The sequence below is a fragment of the Pezoporus wallicus genome, unplaced genomic scaffold, assembly GCF_028554395.1.
Source record: "Pezoporus wallicus isolate ANWC-B61680 ecotype Strahan unplaced genomic scaffold, APGP_CSIRO_Pwel_v1 contig_3487, whole genome shotgun sequence".
Taxonomy (NCBI): Eukaryota; Metazoa; Chordata; class Aves; order Psittaciformes; family Psittacidae; genus Pezoporus; species Pezoporus wallicus.
The window spans coordinates 1,465,727-1,483,096 of NW_026636018.1; the positions used below are offsets into that span (position 1 = coordinate 1,465,727).

Below are 17,370 nucleotides of genomic sequence, written 5' to 3' on the forward strand. Positions count from 1 at the left end.
GTGATATGGAAAATTCTCTCATGCAACACTGCAAGGAATGGATGAGGTGATAATAATCTTTGGATTTTGGCCATTTTTTAGTTTTAGAAACAGTTTCATCTTGAAAACGCCATAACCTTGTTTGAAACAAGTAGACTATACAATATGCGTCAGTTAGGGACGATGGGACATACGACAAAGACAATAGGAGGAAGTTCTAATTTCTTCTGTAGGTAAAAACAATATGGGAGTTTAGAGGTGTATCACAGATTTTCAAGAAGAAGAACATCTGCCTTTCAAATCAACTCTGCTAATGAGGAAACAAACATCAGGCATATAGCTACGAGCTTTATACCTATTCTAAATGGCTTTAAGATTATTATTCATACCTGCCAAAGACTAGCTTCTGTGCAGGTGTATTTATTATGTATTAACAAAAGGCAAGTACACTTTATGTATTATAAAAATATCAGATAATGATAATAAGGTGTTTTGTTTTCTCCAGGCTGTGAAGACGTTCATTAATGACGAGCAAATATGAAGCATTTGTGCATTCTGGTGTTCTGGCTCTCAAACAGAACAACAAAACTAATTCATGACTACTATGTCCCCACATGCAATTTTCCACTTATAATTTTTAAATCACTTTAAAGTGGACAATCCCATTAATTTTAAGCCAGGAGACTTGTCAGGGTCCTAGTCATCATCATACAATGAGTTAAAGGCTTGACTCTACTGAATCCCTCCTTCTCAATTTACAGTCCAATGCTCTGCATGCTCCTTTGTCAGAATCATAGGTCAGTAAAAAGACACAACCAAAGAGAACAGTGTTAATGGCAAATATTTCTTCCTGGTGCTACATTATCAGTATTTTCCAGTGTCATGGTAATACACAATTGTAACTGGAATGAGCTAAAAATATGGTGAGCGCTGGCACAGAGTGGTGGAGTTTGCCTCACCTGGTAATACTATAAAGTTTGTGGGGAAAAAAAAGCCCACCAACCCCCCCCCCCCAAACAACCTTTTCAGTCAGAAGGCAAGATACTGATTTTTAAAATCTCCTGGACAAATACTTATTATTCAGCATGTGTTCAAACATGCTTATGCAAAATCTTCAGCAGGAATCATTTCCTGAGTTGATGCATAATCAAAAAACTGTCACTATAATCTGCTAAATTCCAAATCACTCTGTAAGATATCCCAGCTTGATTTTTATTACCAGTTGTAATGTGGGCAATGTGGCTTATGTCTGCACTGAAACCTGGGAGGAAAGAGCTGGAATTCTCTATGCAGTGAGTGAAGCTGTGGCTTCTGCTACAGCTGAAGAACCCTGTTGAGACGAGAGAAAGACAGCAACAAATACACTCAGATTAACACACTTGTCAATGTGTGTAAAGTCATAGTTTCAGCTTTTGTCTGTTTCAGTTTTTGCCCTGGGACCCTTGAATTGCTGAATCCTCCATTCAGCAGTGCTGGGATTACTTAGTCCAGCTTTTCTGATTTCTTGACAAACTGCAGATGTATTTTTATACACTCAGAGAAACTAAATAACTTGGCAAAACTTATTTCCACATAGTTCATTAATTTTGTACTGTTCTTTTTAAAAATATTTATATTTAAATCTTCTTTTATCCCTCCTTAGAGGGTGATCAGGATGAGGTACCTCTATCCTAAGGCTTAGCTGTCTTTTGCTCAGCATGCAACAAACATTTTTTTTTACATTATTACCACATAAAACGAATGTCATTATGGGAAAAAAAAAAAATTATGTGCAATGTGGCTTCTGAACAAGTATCTAAAGCAATGGAGAAATCTCATCATGACAGAAATCAACAAAATACATCTGGTATGAATTATACATATTTTTTCATGGTTCTTAATGCTGCTGGTTTTAGGGCAGGAATGCCTGAAACGGCCTTTCCAAAAAAATATCATTACATATTATAAATCTCATGCTCCTCTCCATGCTCCCGTTGGTGATTCTGTGTTTACCTTCAGCTTTGTTGAAACTGTTAGTTTCAAGTTATAAATAATGCATTTGTTAAGGATGTAAGGTACTGAAGATTTTAACGTTCTGAGCCCGAACTTTGATGGACTGAATTGTCACAGACATACTGCCGTAACTTGCTAACTTCAAGGTAGCCATTATGGTTCTTATTATGAATCTGTCTCATGTTTTAAAATCATTCATCCATTCTGGGACATACAAATTATTAAAAAATAGCCTAAGAGTTTAAGACAGATGGTCAAAAATACCAGAATTAGAAGAAACTGTAATGGCAGTATAAACCTTAGCAATGATGGTAAATGAATAAAATTAATTACAGTGATCTGTATAGACTGTATAGACTGTAAGGTTTTGAAAGTGCATAAATATAAATCAATAATATAAACATTTTGAGCACTGGATGCAACAATATAACACAATCTGTAATCATATGAATGTTTTCTTAGCAAATAATACTGAGATAGAAAATAAGACATTTAAAAAATGTTTCCTACACATTAATTCTCAATTTGCTTCCAGGAAAATTCTTGCCAAGTTTAAATGGAGAAATTCTGAGCATTGAATATTAAATACAAAAGCCACATACAAACTGTAATGCTAGGAATAACTCCAGATTATCAGAATACAAGTTAGTTTGTATCAGTTATTTACCCTAAATATTGTTTGGCTTGATAGGAGAACAAAATAAAACAATATAAAGCAAACAAAAAAATAAAAGGTGCATTCAAGTAAGTGCTAGCTGTTTTACAGTCCTTAACTCTGTGGCTAAGCTGTAATAGAAAATTGGTTACCTCACTTTGTTCATGGCAACAGACAGCTATATTAACAAACACACAATTACAAGTCTACTCCAAAAATAGAATTTGGGTTGGGAGGGAGAAAAACTAGTCTTCAAGCATAAGGATTTTAAATAATGACAATGGGGGTGTGGAAAATGACAGGATGGGTGACTCGCTTATTATGTAAATGTTCCATAATATTTTTTTTTATACTGGCACACTGCAAAGGTTTCAAATGAATGTTCAAAAAAGAAGGAAAGAGCCCCTCTGAAAAAAGGGATTCAAACCAGCAAAAGAACTGGCTTCAATCTCTATTGACCATTTTTTCACATACCTGCTAATCTCACAAAGTTCTTAGAATGCACAGATCCTGAGGCAATCATGCACATTTAATTCACATTTAATTCATCAGCTCTGCTGTCACAGGGTGCTAGCACACTATAGGAAGTATTTATATTTCAGAGAAATAGATTTGATGTGAAAAGTGATTAATCTATTGGCATATCCAACCCACTATTTCATTTTTAAAAATAGATTATCTTTCTCATTGACTGTAGCATGTCTTCCTGAGCGCAGCACATTAAGATAATAAACCAGGATCTGCTTAAGCGTGTGACGTTGTGTTTAGCAAATAGCTGAATAGTACACAGTATGACAGTACATTGACTGAAACTTGACAGATTTTTTGTAGTAGAATCATTCTTTCACATTTTTTTGAGTCTTTTTAATAAATATACTTCATGTCCCTAAAATCAAAAGAGTTCATTTCTGGAATGCTTTGATTTCCTGAAGAAAGTTGTAAAAAAAAGATTGGGAAGATGAAAAAGCTAATCAATCACCTAGGGATTGGCTTCTTATCACTGATTTTTTTTTATATCTAAAGATAAGCAAATAAACATCAGCTAATCACTCTGGGCTTCTTCACATTTCTGTACATGGTGAGAAACTGAACCCTGAAGGTAATTTATGTGACTTTGCTTAAATAATTTCAGAGTAGAGGAAAAAATGGTACTGTAAAATGCCATTTTTCTATCTGATGAACATAAAGGGAGCCTGCCAGGACTTGGGTATTACCGTCTAATTGCTATTTACCAGGGACCACTGGACACATAAATCATACTCACAAATATGCTGGCAGTGTAGATAGGCTGAGTTAATTTTTTTTGTTTTAGATTGCAAGCTGAGAAATAAGGTTGCTATAGAAATGACAACACCCTGTAGCCAGTTTTGAAAAGACTCCTCAGTTGGACAAGCCAATTAAAAGCAATGCATGAACATCTGGTTTCAAATAGTCAGTTTGCTATAATTTTTAGCTCAAAGGTAAGAGAACTTGAGCATTTAAATGTAGTAGAATCAGAGGAAGTTCAGATGGTCAGAAGAAACCACTGTCAAGTTACAGAGCAGCTTTCCTATCAGGAGAGACTACACAGATGAGGACCATTTCCCTACAAAAGGAGCAATTGATGAGCTGCAGCGGAAGTTCAAAAACTCCTCAATGGTAAGGAGATGATTAAGGAACATTTACTCACTACTTTTTGTAACATGAATTAGGCAACACTCTGTAGACTTACTGGGCAAGCAGTTCAAGCAAACAAAGGGAAAAATTCTTTCACAAAACACATAACTACATTGGGGAACTCACTGCCACAGGATGTTGTGAAGGCCAAAAGAATTAAAGGGTTCAAAAAGGTTTTAGAAAAATTCATGGAGGATAGGTTCATCAAGGGCTAATAAACTCAGTGGTCCGGATACAACTACCAGTTTAGGAAGTCTCTGAACTCTGAGACTATCGGAAACATGGAGAATATACCAGAAGAATAATTTCTCTATATTCACCCCATTTCTTAGCAGTTTCCTACAGCAACCACAGTTTTCTACTATCAAAGACAGGCTAGTAGGCTAGATGGACCTTTTCTTTGATCCTATATGGACAGTCTTACGGAACTAAGGGGTTAGTAATCTCAGATACTTCTGAGAACAATATTCTGTGTTTATATTAACCATGGTGTAGACTATCTCACACTGGGACAAAGCAGAGTTGCGGAGAGGGGGAAGAAAGGAAGATGATGTTCTCTGCATCTGGCAGGTAAAATCCGCCATCCCAGTTACGCTTTTCCATAGAAAATCACATTTCTTAGCTTCTTTCTTGGCTTTCCATACTTTTCTCAATAGCAGTGCAGCAACCTGAAATCTAGTTACACTTAATCTACTGATTCACAGTCTAAGTTTACTGATACACTTTAATTTTGTGCTAATATTGTTCTTTAAATAAAATAACTTTTCCCAGTCCTTGTTTACTTACAACTGCTACCTTCCCACTTTTTACAAAATAGTTATGTATCCTTTTAAAATTAGTTTTTTAGGCTACAAAATATCAAAAATTTGGGTTTTTTTGTAAGACAGAGTTCTCATTCCCCTGGTCTTCCCCTACGCTTCTTCAGTTTTAACGGCTGACCCCAGTTCGACATGGTATTTCAATGACACATCAGGGCTTTGCACAATCTATTAATATTTCTTCACCTCTTAAAACTTTTAATGCTGACACACCCTAAGAGTAGATCCAATTCTATTTTATAATGAGGGCTTAAAGTCACTATGTGCTCCACTACTGTTCTCAACTCCTCATCCTGCCATTTACTACCTGTGAAACCCCACAGTACAGTAGTGAGTACTCTCTGTTTGTATGACCTTCTGGTTTTTGTCGTCAAAATAAATTCTTTTTTTATTGCCCTCATCGTGAGACTGAGCCAACACTTTTTGTACAACACGATTTATTCTCTCTATTGACAGTGCCTTTTTCAACTTTTGAGTCACCATTACATTTCATTAGCACACCACTCCCTTTTTCCAACTTTACTGTAGGGAACAAAAATTGAGTTTAATCCTGGACTGAGCACTGAGGAATTCCATCGGTAACCCTCCCCACGCTGATAACTCTTTTCAGAGTCCCTTTCTTTCACAATTTTTAAAAGAAGACCTTTTATTTTCACATCAGCAAATAACTTCTCATTTGGTATTAATTAAAATACATATTGGTACTACAACTGCATGCTTTACTGAAGTTCAGATAGAATACATCTATTTCATTTCCCACTTTAAAAAAGCAGCTCTTTCATCAAAGCAAAATATTAGTTCTGTCTTCTATAACTTTCCTTCTGTAAAATCAGACTGCATTCTCTGCCATTTTCTATTTATCTCTGTAGTTACTTACTCTCTTTTCAGAATTTTTCCTAAAGCTTTACAACCTGAAGAGACAGAAACTAAGTTGCTTTGTCTGCTTTTGCACCTTTTTAAAATGTAAGCATTTTTTGCTATTACACAGTTATATGGTGACCTCTATTGTAAAAAGGTATTAAGCATCGTCATTTTTTATATGGCCTGAGATGCCAGTTATTTCAGTATTTGAAGATGAAGAGCACCCACTCCTCCAGACTTACTGCACCAGAGATGCAAGGTTACAGTATGTTTTAACAGGACAAGTAGTATAGTATGATCAAGAATGTAAGCTTTTAGGATCAAGTCTATTCCTAAAGTCTTACAAAGCGAGAGAGAGCTCAGGAAGTCTCACACAATCTATGAATGAGATATAGGCAAACAGATGCATGGTTATTTTTTTCCTTCAGATAGTGTAGCCATCACTTTTTAAGGTTCATTACTACCTTGCACAAAATTAATTCCATTTCTAGGTATGGATTCCAATTATTTATCCTGACTTTACACCATGCTGTTTTCCTTACCGAAATGTAAAGCAGAATAATAATTCAGATTTGGAGCATTCCTTAAATTATTTCTAATATCAGCCACATCCACCCTACACAGAAACTTCACATCTTTTCCTGCTATCTTTTTATTGATATGATAAGGAAATTACTTCTTGTTTATTTTCCATGACTCAAGGTCTGGGTCTGACCTCATTTGAACCACATTATTTCTGTATTTTCCAACATCAAGACTCAGACCATTAGAGCTAGACCTATTTATTGCTCACCACACTTCTTTCATTCCTTTTCACTCTTTCTTTAGACATCAGAAAATTTTCCAGAGAATTAATTAATAAGCCTCCTTCTCTTCACACATGTTCCTCAGCTTTATGATTTATTCTGATCTGTTCTACAAAGAACTGGATGTGTTGGGGGAACAACCTGGATAATTTTCCCCTGTTGCCATAAGAAATCTTTCTGTTGCATAGCCACATCAAATTTGCTATCACTCAGTATACAGTCCACTTTCTGTTCTGTGCACCCACACTTGGTGACAGGTTTTCTTAAAAAGGAAAGGAGTCACATGTCTGTCTCCATTCTCTGTGCAAATCCTAGCTCCCACACACACACCATTTTTTTTTTATTTTTAGTTTTTGCATTATTTCCAGATATACCAGTCTCTTACCCAGCAAGATGCCAAACAGAATTACAAACTCTTTGTCTTCTTGATTCTTCTTTTTGCTTAATTCTGTTTCATTATTTTGGTTTCCTTTACCAGTAATCTTTCTTCTTCAGTGCAGTAAACTTCTTCAAACCTAATTCAACTGTTCCTTTTCTTTGTGTTCATGATTCCACCTGGGTCACGTTCCTCATCTAGCAGGCTACACAGCTTCCTTATCTTCCTATCTTATTTGACAGAAGCTTACATAATTGTGTTGTGTCAGACCCTAATCTCCTTTCATGTATCTCATCTTCAAAATCCCATTCTACCATCATCTCTGTCTTTACTCTTTTTTCCCTGAGTCCCCTCTTTCTCAAGTGTTATAAGGTAGCATTTTATACAGCAACATATTCCACAGCATATTCACTTCTGAAAGAATATAAACCTTGTAGTTTCAAACCTTGGTCTCGCATCCTCCTTCAAATAATGCTAAGGCTGTCTCACTTATTATCCCTGTCTTGTTGTCTTTCTTTGGAGGAAAAACATTAACTTCTCTGAAGCAAACTGCCTTCTTTATTGCCTCTTAGCAGCTGAAGCTGCAATCTAAGGTTCATTATGGTGCTACATCTATCAATATATTTATTAATGCAGCAAGTCATTCTTGCCCAGTGAACACTCCAAACAGAAGGGCCTCTGCCTAATTCCCACAACAGAGCCTCAAAAATAAGGAAGATCCTGAAGATTATGACTCGCATTCAACCTATCAAGCAGGAGGTACAGAAGATCACTTACCCAAACAAAAAAGGACTCAATTCTTCCCTACCAAGGACTGGATCCCACAAAAACTCTCCTATTTGCTCTCCTGCCACTGTTCTTGGTACATCTAATCTCATGCTTCCTCCATGTTGTAAAAATCACAAATGTTTCTTGGACAGATCTGAGACACTCATATACGGATTTTTCAGTTAGGTCAAGCTGCTTGTTTTTCAGCATAGTAACGTAATTGACAGCTGCTTCCCCTTAAAAATAGCTGCTTCCCCATCTTTTTCAAACACCAAAAGACTAAGCTGTAAAATACATGATGACATCTATTTATATTACATAACTGTAAACACTGAGTGAAAACTGCTCACACACGTAATTTCCCCTGGCTGTTGGTGTCCCAGGCATTCTCAGATAGGGGTGGGGGCACTACCTCTGAAAAGTTTTTCCCAGAAAATGGGCTCATAGAAAAACATATTTCTATCAACAGCAGAGTATGCCCCACGTGACTGGATCTCCTTTGTGAAGTTGTAATTGCTTTTATCCTTGGACAAGCCTAGCGATGATTTCACAGAAAGCCTTTCTTCACCAGCCAAAGAGCATGAGGAGAGTAGGTGCGTTTTAGGGGAACTCTAAATTAGAGATTGTCTCTGAGACAGGAAAAGGTGTCACTTAAGGAAAGTGGATTGAGGGCGGAGAACCCATTTCTCCACCTGCAATTCATGTACCAGCAGAGTGTTTCTTGCTTTTCCAATGTCCTACGTGACTAAAAGAGATTAAAAGTCAAGTAACATGTCAGAATCGGGGTTATGTCACAGTAAATGATACAGAAAGGGTATAGAAAAGGATGCAGAACAAAAAAGGCTTGATACAGGTTACTACAATAATAATTGTAGCATAATAATAATATAGAATAATAGAATAGTTAGGGTTGGAAAGGACCTTAAGATCATCTAGTTCCAACCCCCCTGCCATGGGCAGGGATAGAATCGTAATAATAAGATATTATAATAATGATGATCAGAGAGCTGAAGCACCTCTCCTATAAAAACAGCCTGAGAGCGCTGCAGTTGTTCAGCCTGGAGAAGAGAAGGCTGTGGGGAGAACTTAAAGCAGCTCCCAGTACTTAACGGGGCTGACAAGAAATCTGGAGAGGAACTTTTTACAAGGGCAGGTAGGATAGCATACGGGGGAATGGCTTTAAACTGCCATAGGGACATTTGGATTAGGTATTAGGAAGTACATCAAAAAACTGATCTTGAGGACAGGTGGCGTGTGACCCATAGCAATTTCATATATATATACTCTTTATCATGCAGAAAAGCGGAAGTAAAATTCTCCTGTGTGAAACAAGGATGAACACACCTGTCTACCCTGTAAATTAGTGCGTACATGGTCAGAGCCATTGGGGTGTACGAGGTGAAATGCCAAGGTGACTATAGATGGAGCTTTACCCCTTCTGACTCTTTGCCAGGAACAGCTTCTAATCTTTATTACAGCCCATAGGTATTACATTACTATAAATACTAAATGTACATATACAACACTATATCTCACAGTGAAATGCTGTCCTGTGGAGATGAATAAAGACAGAACTATTATATTTAAAAAAAAAAGTTATAAAAATAGTTTGCCTATTGACCAAAGCAGGAAGATTATTGGAATATGGCTTGCAACCAGAGAAAGAATTACATAATCAAATCCAAGCTGACAATAGGATATATCTGAGCATAGTACAGGCCATAATAGTGATAACAATGCATAGTTCATTCAACATCTTCAAAGTACTTAAAAACTAAATTCCTGAGATGAGCAAGTTATTAATTAAAGATGGTATATTAGTTATGTAAATGCTGAAGTGAGATACTCTGCATAGCCAGAGAGCAATTGTAGCCACTGGTCTTTTAGCCTGTCTGACCAGGCTTTCCTGTCACATGAAGTTCAAACAAGTCAAAAATTCTCTCCCCTATAACATGCCAAGTGCAGCTTAGCTTCACTTATAAAGGGAAGGATATTTTTTGAGATGGAATAGGTATACTGGACAGCTATTAATACAATTTGATGCTTGCATGTGTTTATTTCAAGGCTGGATCAGAATGACAGATGAAGGAAATTTAATTTTCCTAGTTCAGCAAAATGGTACCCATGAATGAAAAGTAAGTGTTCAAGGGAACAGAACAACATAGTTTTAATTATATGATTTTCTTAGTAAAAATTGTTAACTGATAGAAGATTTCAGAGAACTAGATAAACTGCCTATAATTAAGGACAGACCTATTTGCTGTGAGAAGTCCTATACCGATAAGGAATCAAATTGTCATTTGTTCCATTTAATAAGAAGGCATTGGCTTTTGAAACCAAACCAAAACAAGACAAAACAAAGAACGAAATGTCCCAGAACTCAGAAATTGAACGAGCACAAATAATTATGAAACAGGGACGTGCACATTTCTGGAGCAGTAAAGACTACAGAAGGATAGTTATTAAAGTTGTGGCATCACAACAAAGAAAAAGGTGTTCATGTATATTTGCTAGGTTTATGTGGCCAACCTTAATGAAGTGCACAGCCTCCTCTTGACTTGCAAAATTACTTTCCTTTTTTTTCTCCACCCAGATAAAGCCACTGTTTTCTTTATTCTCACACAAACAATTCAGAGAAAAAGGAAAGGATATCTAAATGACCAATGCTGACTGCAGAATTACATTTGTGATCTGCTATCAGTAAGTGATAAAGAATTCCTGAGTCAACAAAAGAGACTGCAAACACTCTGGTTTTAATTCTATTCATCAGCAAACTTGTGAGAAACACAGTAAGTCTGTTTCAAATGTGCCTCTATTTATTGTCTCCAGGTAGCATGAAAACTGCAGAACATTGCTTTTCCCCAAAGGAATTTGACCTAAAACATTTTCTCACTCAGTATGTTCTTTGTTATAATAAGTCCTAGTAATGATGGTTTTATGCAGTAACATTAGTGCACTAAGAAAAATATGGCAATGAAAACATTGTGACTGTTTGGCAAGAAGCTGAAATTTAAAGGCTTTTCAATGAATGGATCAGAACCAGCCACAACCCAATACAGCTATGGTTTTGCATAACTACGCATAGTAAGGAAGGTGCCAAGTGTTAGAGGTGATCATGTTGCAACTTCAGTAAGACTGTGGGTTTACTGAAGCTGCCATTAACAGGTCAGCGTAAACCACTCCTGAGTATTCATAGCTTTCCTACATGCAATGTACCAATCTCAGCGAGGCCCCCATGGGGGCTTGAAGTCCACCCTTAAGCTCAGTCTCTTCGAGGTATGCAGAAAATATCTTATAGCTCTTAACATGAGCATTTTGGTACACATTTTGCACATTCAGGAAGGTTAGTTCCCTGAGCTAGTACAATATGCCCACTATTTTTTAATTTTTCACTGGTTGTAAGGAGAAAAAAAAAAAAGAGGTTACAATTGTTAGTGACTAGCGCTCCTTCCTGTACCAGAAACAACACCACGTTCTCAGCAACTTCCTCAGGAATTCTCACTCCTCTTTGGCCATTTGTTATCAGTTCTGCCAGTAATGATCATTAGTGCATGGAGCATGATAAACTCATTACCAAAATCTACAAAGCAGAGCAAACCCCTGCATTTCCTGGCATGCGTTCTCATTAAATAAAAGTACATAGGTTGTCAGTGATTTAGAACAACTGCCTGATAGACCTGGATGAAATATGGAATTTCCATTTACAAGAATAATCAGTAACAATGTAAAAATTATGGAGCCAGACCAAAAGTCACCCTATCCCAGCATCCAGTCAGCAGCAGCAGCAGCAAAAACAGGGCACATGGAGATGACATCTAGACAGGAGCATTTAAAAGTACTTAAGCATGTATGTTCCAGTAATTTGCCTAAATTCATTTGAATCTCTTCATACTTTTGGCTTCCTCATCTCCCAGTAGTGAAAGTTACTTATGCTGTAATAAAAAAAAAAAAAAAGTGGTTTGTTTTAAAATCAAAGCCTGAGCATTTCCATGACAATACCCAAGGTTTTGGACCCTGAGAAATAATATATAATCATTCCTTATTCAACATTTTCACGGATGCCTAAATATTTATCACACCTTAGTTAGCCCTCTTTAATGCCAAAAAGGAAAGATTCCAACTGTCCACATAGAAGCTAGTCCACATTAAAGGGAAATTTTGTCTTCCAGTGTCTTCTAGTTCTAATGTGTTTTTACTGACCTGGGGAAATAAGGCTAGATGCTAGATAAAGACATGAGAAGACCATATGTTAATACAAACACTTTACCATGTTTTTATTTAGTCCTCATTTCTTATCACCGTAATGCCCAATACTTTTTTTCTTTTTTGTCTATCATAGAAAATTGAACTGATATATTCAGATAATTAAAGCAGCAGGAATAGTGCCGGAATCTCTCTCCTTTTTTATAATAGTCTATTTAAAGCCCATCATTATGTAAGTACAGCTGAGACTGTGTTTTCATCATGTATAATAATCTACATTATTAACAATTTTATTAACATTTTATTAGCCAGTCACTCTAAGGCAGAATTAATTTCACCACTTGATGTTTACTGTGCAAAGCCTCCATAAAAGTAAGTTATTCAGATTTCCTTTTTATATAGGGGAGATAAGTAAGCATTTCAGGAGACGATTTCTCTCATTCTAAGCTAAACATTCAAAATAAGTCAAATAAATCATAAACTTTTCCTCTTTTTTTGAGCATAAAGGAAGCCTAGATGCAAATATTTCCACAGAAAATAAATAAAAATAGATAGATCATTACCCTGAAAATAGCAAACATTTAAGAAGTAAGTCTTAGCTAGTAGCTTTCTTTACGGTAATAATTACAAAAAAAAAAAAAAAAATAGGCACTGTCCATAGCAATTCTCCTCCCCTTTCTTGACATTAATTTTCATGTGAAATGACTCTCTTTTAGAGAAGCTTCTCTCCTTTCACTGAACACAGAGAGAGCAGAGGACTGGACTTGGCATAATTTATAGAAGGCTAAACTTAGATGAGATTACTCCATTATTAGCACAACGAGATCCTTATGAACTGCTAGAATTCAGTCACAGATTTAAGAAGGTGCTAACAGGTCTGCAGTATTCTGAACCACACCAACTACCACAGCTAGCACTCCCGAGTTACGTGGCATGGTCACAACTGCATGCCATCTTCCGTCTGTTATAAACATGGGAAGCATATGCACACAGATGTGACTTCTCGGAGGAAGTCTGTAAGCTTTGTGGTCTCATTATCCTGCACTCCTTCTAGTTCACTTCTGGATAAGTTGAACTGCACAGGGCTCCATACAGTGGCACGTATCCTTCTATTAATCAACCTCACCACTTAGTCCACATCCACTGCTCTGCTTTTTAACTTGTATTAATGCTTCCCCACCATATAAAATAAGGAATTATTATTTTCTTCTTATTATATCCTGAAGTGAAAGCTTCAATAAACACTGGAATTATTCATGGAACAGAAAACATTACAGAGAATATTTTTGATTGAAAGAAGTATTTCAAAATTCGTTAATCAAAATGCCAGTCTTTGTTGAACCAAATGTAAATGCTTTGGTTTGGCTTCAGTGGACTAACTTCTGCATCTTACACAATGTTGTTGTAATTATAACTACGGTTCAAGACACTCCCATCCTTAGTGTTCAACTTGCTTACAAGAAATGCCAATTATTTATGGAAGAGTTATTTACAAAGGGACCCCAGTGAGGCAACACTGTGGGCACATAACGAAGCACTGACCAAAACAGAAGCATTTCAACATTATTTGAGAAATTAAGATACGTCAACTTCTCAACTAAAATTAATTAATCTAGCATGCTCAATAGAATATGCACACAAAAATCAGGACAATTGAAACCGCCATTAAATTTTCTTTTTATAAATAAAACAAAACACTAACTTTATCTTAAAAAAAATGACCAAAAAAAAAAAAGAATAATTCCAGGGAGATGTATTACTGGATAAATTTCCATTACCTAAACGAACTCTTATTTGTCTCTAACTATTCATCCAGTACTATGCCAGTTATGTAAATAATTACTTACAATGCTTCTAACACTCACTAAATGGTACATATTTCTTGATGATATGAGCAATGAGTTATTTGTCTTGATATTTGTAATATCCTAAGAGAAGCATTATGACATAGCCATTCAAATCTATTGCTGAAAATTACATAAACAAAATTTAGTTTGCACTTCTAACAAATATTATGCAGAGGTCTGGAAACACACTCCACTGTATCTAGTGACAGATAAAAAATCCTTTTTCTTATAAACAAAACATAGGTATCAATGCAATGTATTACACAGTACCAAGTTAAAATGAACTTGTGTGATAAAGTCATGAATCTTCCTCAAAACAGAGCTACATTTTATAAACAATTTTAACACTGTGGACCAGAACTGTAAAAATATTTAGATACCTAAAAATGCAAGGAGGCACCACAAGGAATTTTCATGTTCCTTTTAGTCACTTAGGTCCTCCCAAAGACAAACAAAGATGATTGATTAGCTTGTCATAATCCATCTGTCCAGAATGGAAAGGTGATGAAAAATATAACCTCTGTGCTTATATTATTATAGCATGTTTACCATTTTACAGAAAGCAAAGCAATGCAATCAAGAGCAACTAGGAACATTGCTGCTTTTGGTGATCCTACCAAATATACCATTCTTGCTCAAATACCTTTACTTATCTGGACCTTTCTGCTGCTAACTAGATCATAAAAACAAGAATAAATGACATATGCTATAAAATTATCATATAATTTGTGTTAAGAGTGCAAAAGTGGAGTCATGCCTATGGCCTGTAGTGTTACTGTAAGCGAAAGGAAGACATGACAACAAAACAGCAAAAAAATCCAACCTGCAAATGCTTGTAGGAATCTCAGTAGGTGAGCAACATAATGCATATCACAAATTTGGACTAAGTTGCTATTTACTTTCAAGACAATGCAGAGATGCAGAGAAATAAAAGATTACATAAACAAACCCCATGCTGCTTTCAAGTGCAGCTGCTCTCTTCACGTCAGTTATTACTGCAAGTTGTCAGGAAACAGTTCTTTTCACTTGTAGATAACTCTAGGAGATTTTTACAAAAGTGAAATTTGACAAAATGAAGAAAGCATTTTTATTCTGACCCACTCTGCTATTCACAGTACCACTGAAATACATTTAATCTGTATCAAAGCAATGAACTGCAACTGTGCTTTGGGAAACCTCAATGAGTTTTTAAAAGAGCCTATACTGACTACTCCTTAGAGCTCTCCATATTTATTGCACTCATAAACTGTCATACATTACTTATAACCACCTAAAAATTAGCTGTCCAATCCTTTCTTTATCATCATCATTGATGGAGAGATTGGGCATTACAAGCAAGTTATTCATCTCTACCTAAGACAGATACCTAAATAAATAACCCTCTAAAACAGTCTTGTTTTCAACTGTCAAGACTGGGAGTATAGGCAACTACCTGAGACATGATGCATAATGTTAGATTAAGTCCTTCGTATCAGGTACGGTGGAGTGATCACTGCCATTTTAACAGCATTTATATATATATACATATAAAAATAAGTGTCTTGTGTAAAAAAAAAAATAAATCTGCATTACTCCCCTATATTTATCAGAGTAAACATCATGATAGATCAAAAAGGCCAGACAGTTAAGTACATTATGGCTGCTTTCTCACTTTGCACAGAGTGTTTACTTTGCAATTAATAAAACAGGGATACAAAGACACTCACAGATTGATAGATCTTGATAAGATGACAGACACAGTCAGAAGGATGCACCCACAGGGACCAGTTTCAAACTGAAAAAGAAAAAGATGAGTTTTATTTTGTTTGTTTTGTACATTTTTTGCCATATTCTAAAGAAATGCAAATCAAACTGAAAGCAGAAAGAATTGTTCTCATTTATCTAAAATTGAATTTGCTCTTCTGCTTGTTAAAATGCATGTCCATATAGTGTTTGAAACAAAGTTCAGGAGATATGAGACTGACAAGTACAGAAAGACTGGCAGTTGAACTATAACAGGTTTAGTGTCTTCTCTATACACAGTACCTGGTGAATATTCTGCTGAAGAAAAACAACCAGATCTTCATATCTTGTGGCACTATGTAGTATTAGCTGGGAAAGAAAAAAAAAAAAAAGTAACTGAAACAATTACAACTCACTTTTATTACCTGAAAGCTGAACTACAGTAGACAAAGCTTTAAATCTGAATGGAAAGATTTGAGCTAACAAAATGGAGTAAAGATCTAACAAAATCTACCTTTTCCCGGTGTTATCTTGTATAATACTGTATCTCAGCACTTCGTATGTTCTGAATTTTTATACTGCTTCTTGTTGTTTTTAAGTTTTTTAAACAGGCAGTTTGATTCAACTTTAAGCATTGTTTATGCAATGAAAAACGATTCCTAGAACATGCAGCTTTAGAAGACAGAATGGGCAAGTAGCTCAGGAGTTGATACCTATGTGATGAGCCGTTTAAAGCAGGCATGTATCAGAACACATCATACTCAGAGAATACTCCCATGAATACTCCTATTTAACATGAAGTTCAGGACAGTTCATAGATCTAGGCCCTTACTTCAACATTCTTTATCTATTTTTCCATCTTCAGATTTGGACAGAAATTATGGTCTTGCAGATACAGTATGCAGAAAGATTGAGCAATCTGGATTATAATGCTTTCCATCACATTTTCACTGTGGCTATGTCCACATGGCCTTTGATAAGAAGGACTTAGAGATAGCATAATGGTGTTAGTTGCTCTCCAAAACAGCCAGCAGCATGGAATTATGTTAACATATTAATTAAATAATTTATCTTGCCTCTTGGAAGAGCATTTTATAGCCAAGGATTTCTGCTGCATTCACCCTACTTATAAAAGACTTCACTTCCAACTGTTCCAAAACTGCCCGGTTCTGACAATCTGTTGACACATTCATTCCTACATTTAGGAGGCCAGTAATACTTTCTTAAACCATTAAAGCCTGGGTTTTGGCATCACCGTTTGCAACGCCATTTGAGAGCTTCAGATGGAAACAAGGCATAACTGGAGAGCGTTTTGCCATTTGGAGCTTCTGGAATTAAAAAAAAAAAAAAAAAAAAAATGCAAAGGAGAATATACTGCCTTTTGATGCTCATGGCCATGGTGGTGAACTTGATCCACGTTCACTTTTACTGCATATCAATAAAAGTAGGCAAGCTTATAAGCTTGAAAGATATAGGGTACAAAAAGGACTTCAGGGAGTCCAAACACAGACACTGGGACAATTCAGAGCCAGACAGACTACAGGATTTTGCTATCTCCTATTGGGTTTTGGATCTCAACTAATTTGACATAAAAGATTTTAAAACACTAAAAGAGCAATGGAAATCAGATTCATTGCACTAAAATAACAGAAGGTAGAAAGAGGATATGGAGAATGTTACTCTGAAT

The 17,370-nt window shown here is 36.0% G+C and overlaps 1 protein-coding gene across 4 annotated transcripts in view; it reads right to left on the reverse strand.

Moving 5' to 3' along the window:
• The window catches only part of MINDY4 (MINDY lysine 48 deubiquitinase 4), a 69,887-nt gene that overhangs the window by 24,655 nt on the left and 27,862 nt on the right, over positions 1 to 17,370 (reverse strand). For all 4 annotated transcript variants that reach the window (XM_057398948.1, XM_057398945.1, XM_057398944.1 and 1 more), the window contains 2 exons: positions 15,987 to 16,052; positions 15,668 to 15,735 (listed from right to left, as the gene is read on the reverse strand). In XM_057398948.1, the coding sequence (XP_057254931.1) occupies positions 15,668 to 15,735; positions 15,987 to 16,052 (134 nt within the window). The remainder of the gene's footprint in view (positions 1 to 15,667; positions 15,736 to 15,986; positions 16,053 to 17,370) is intronic.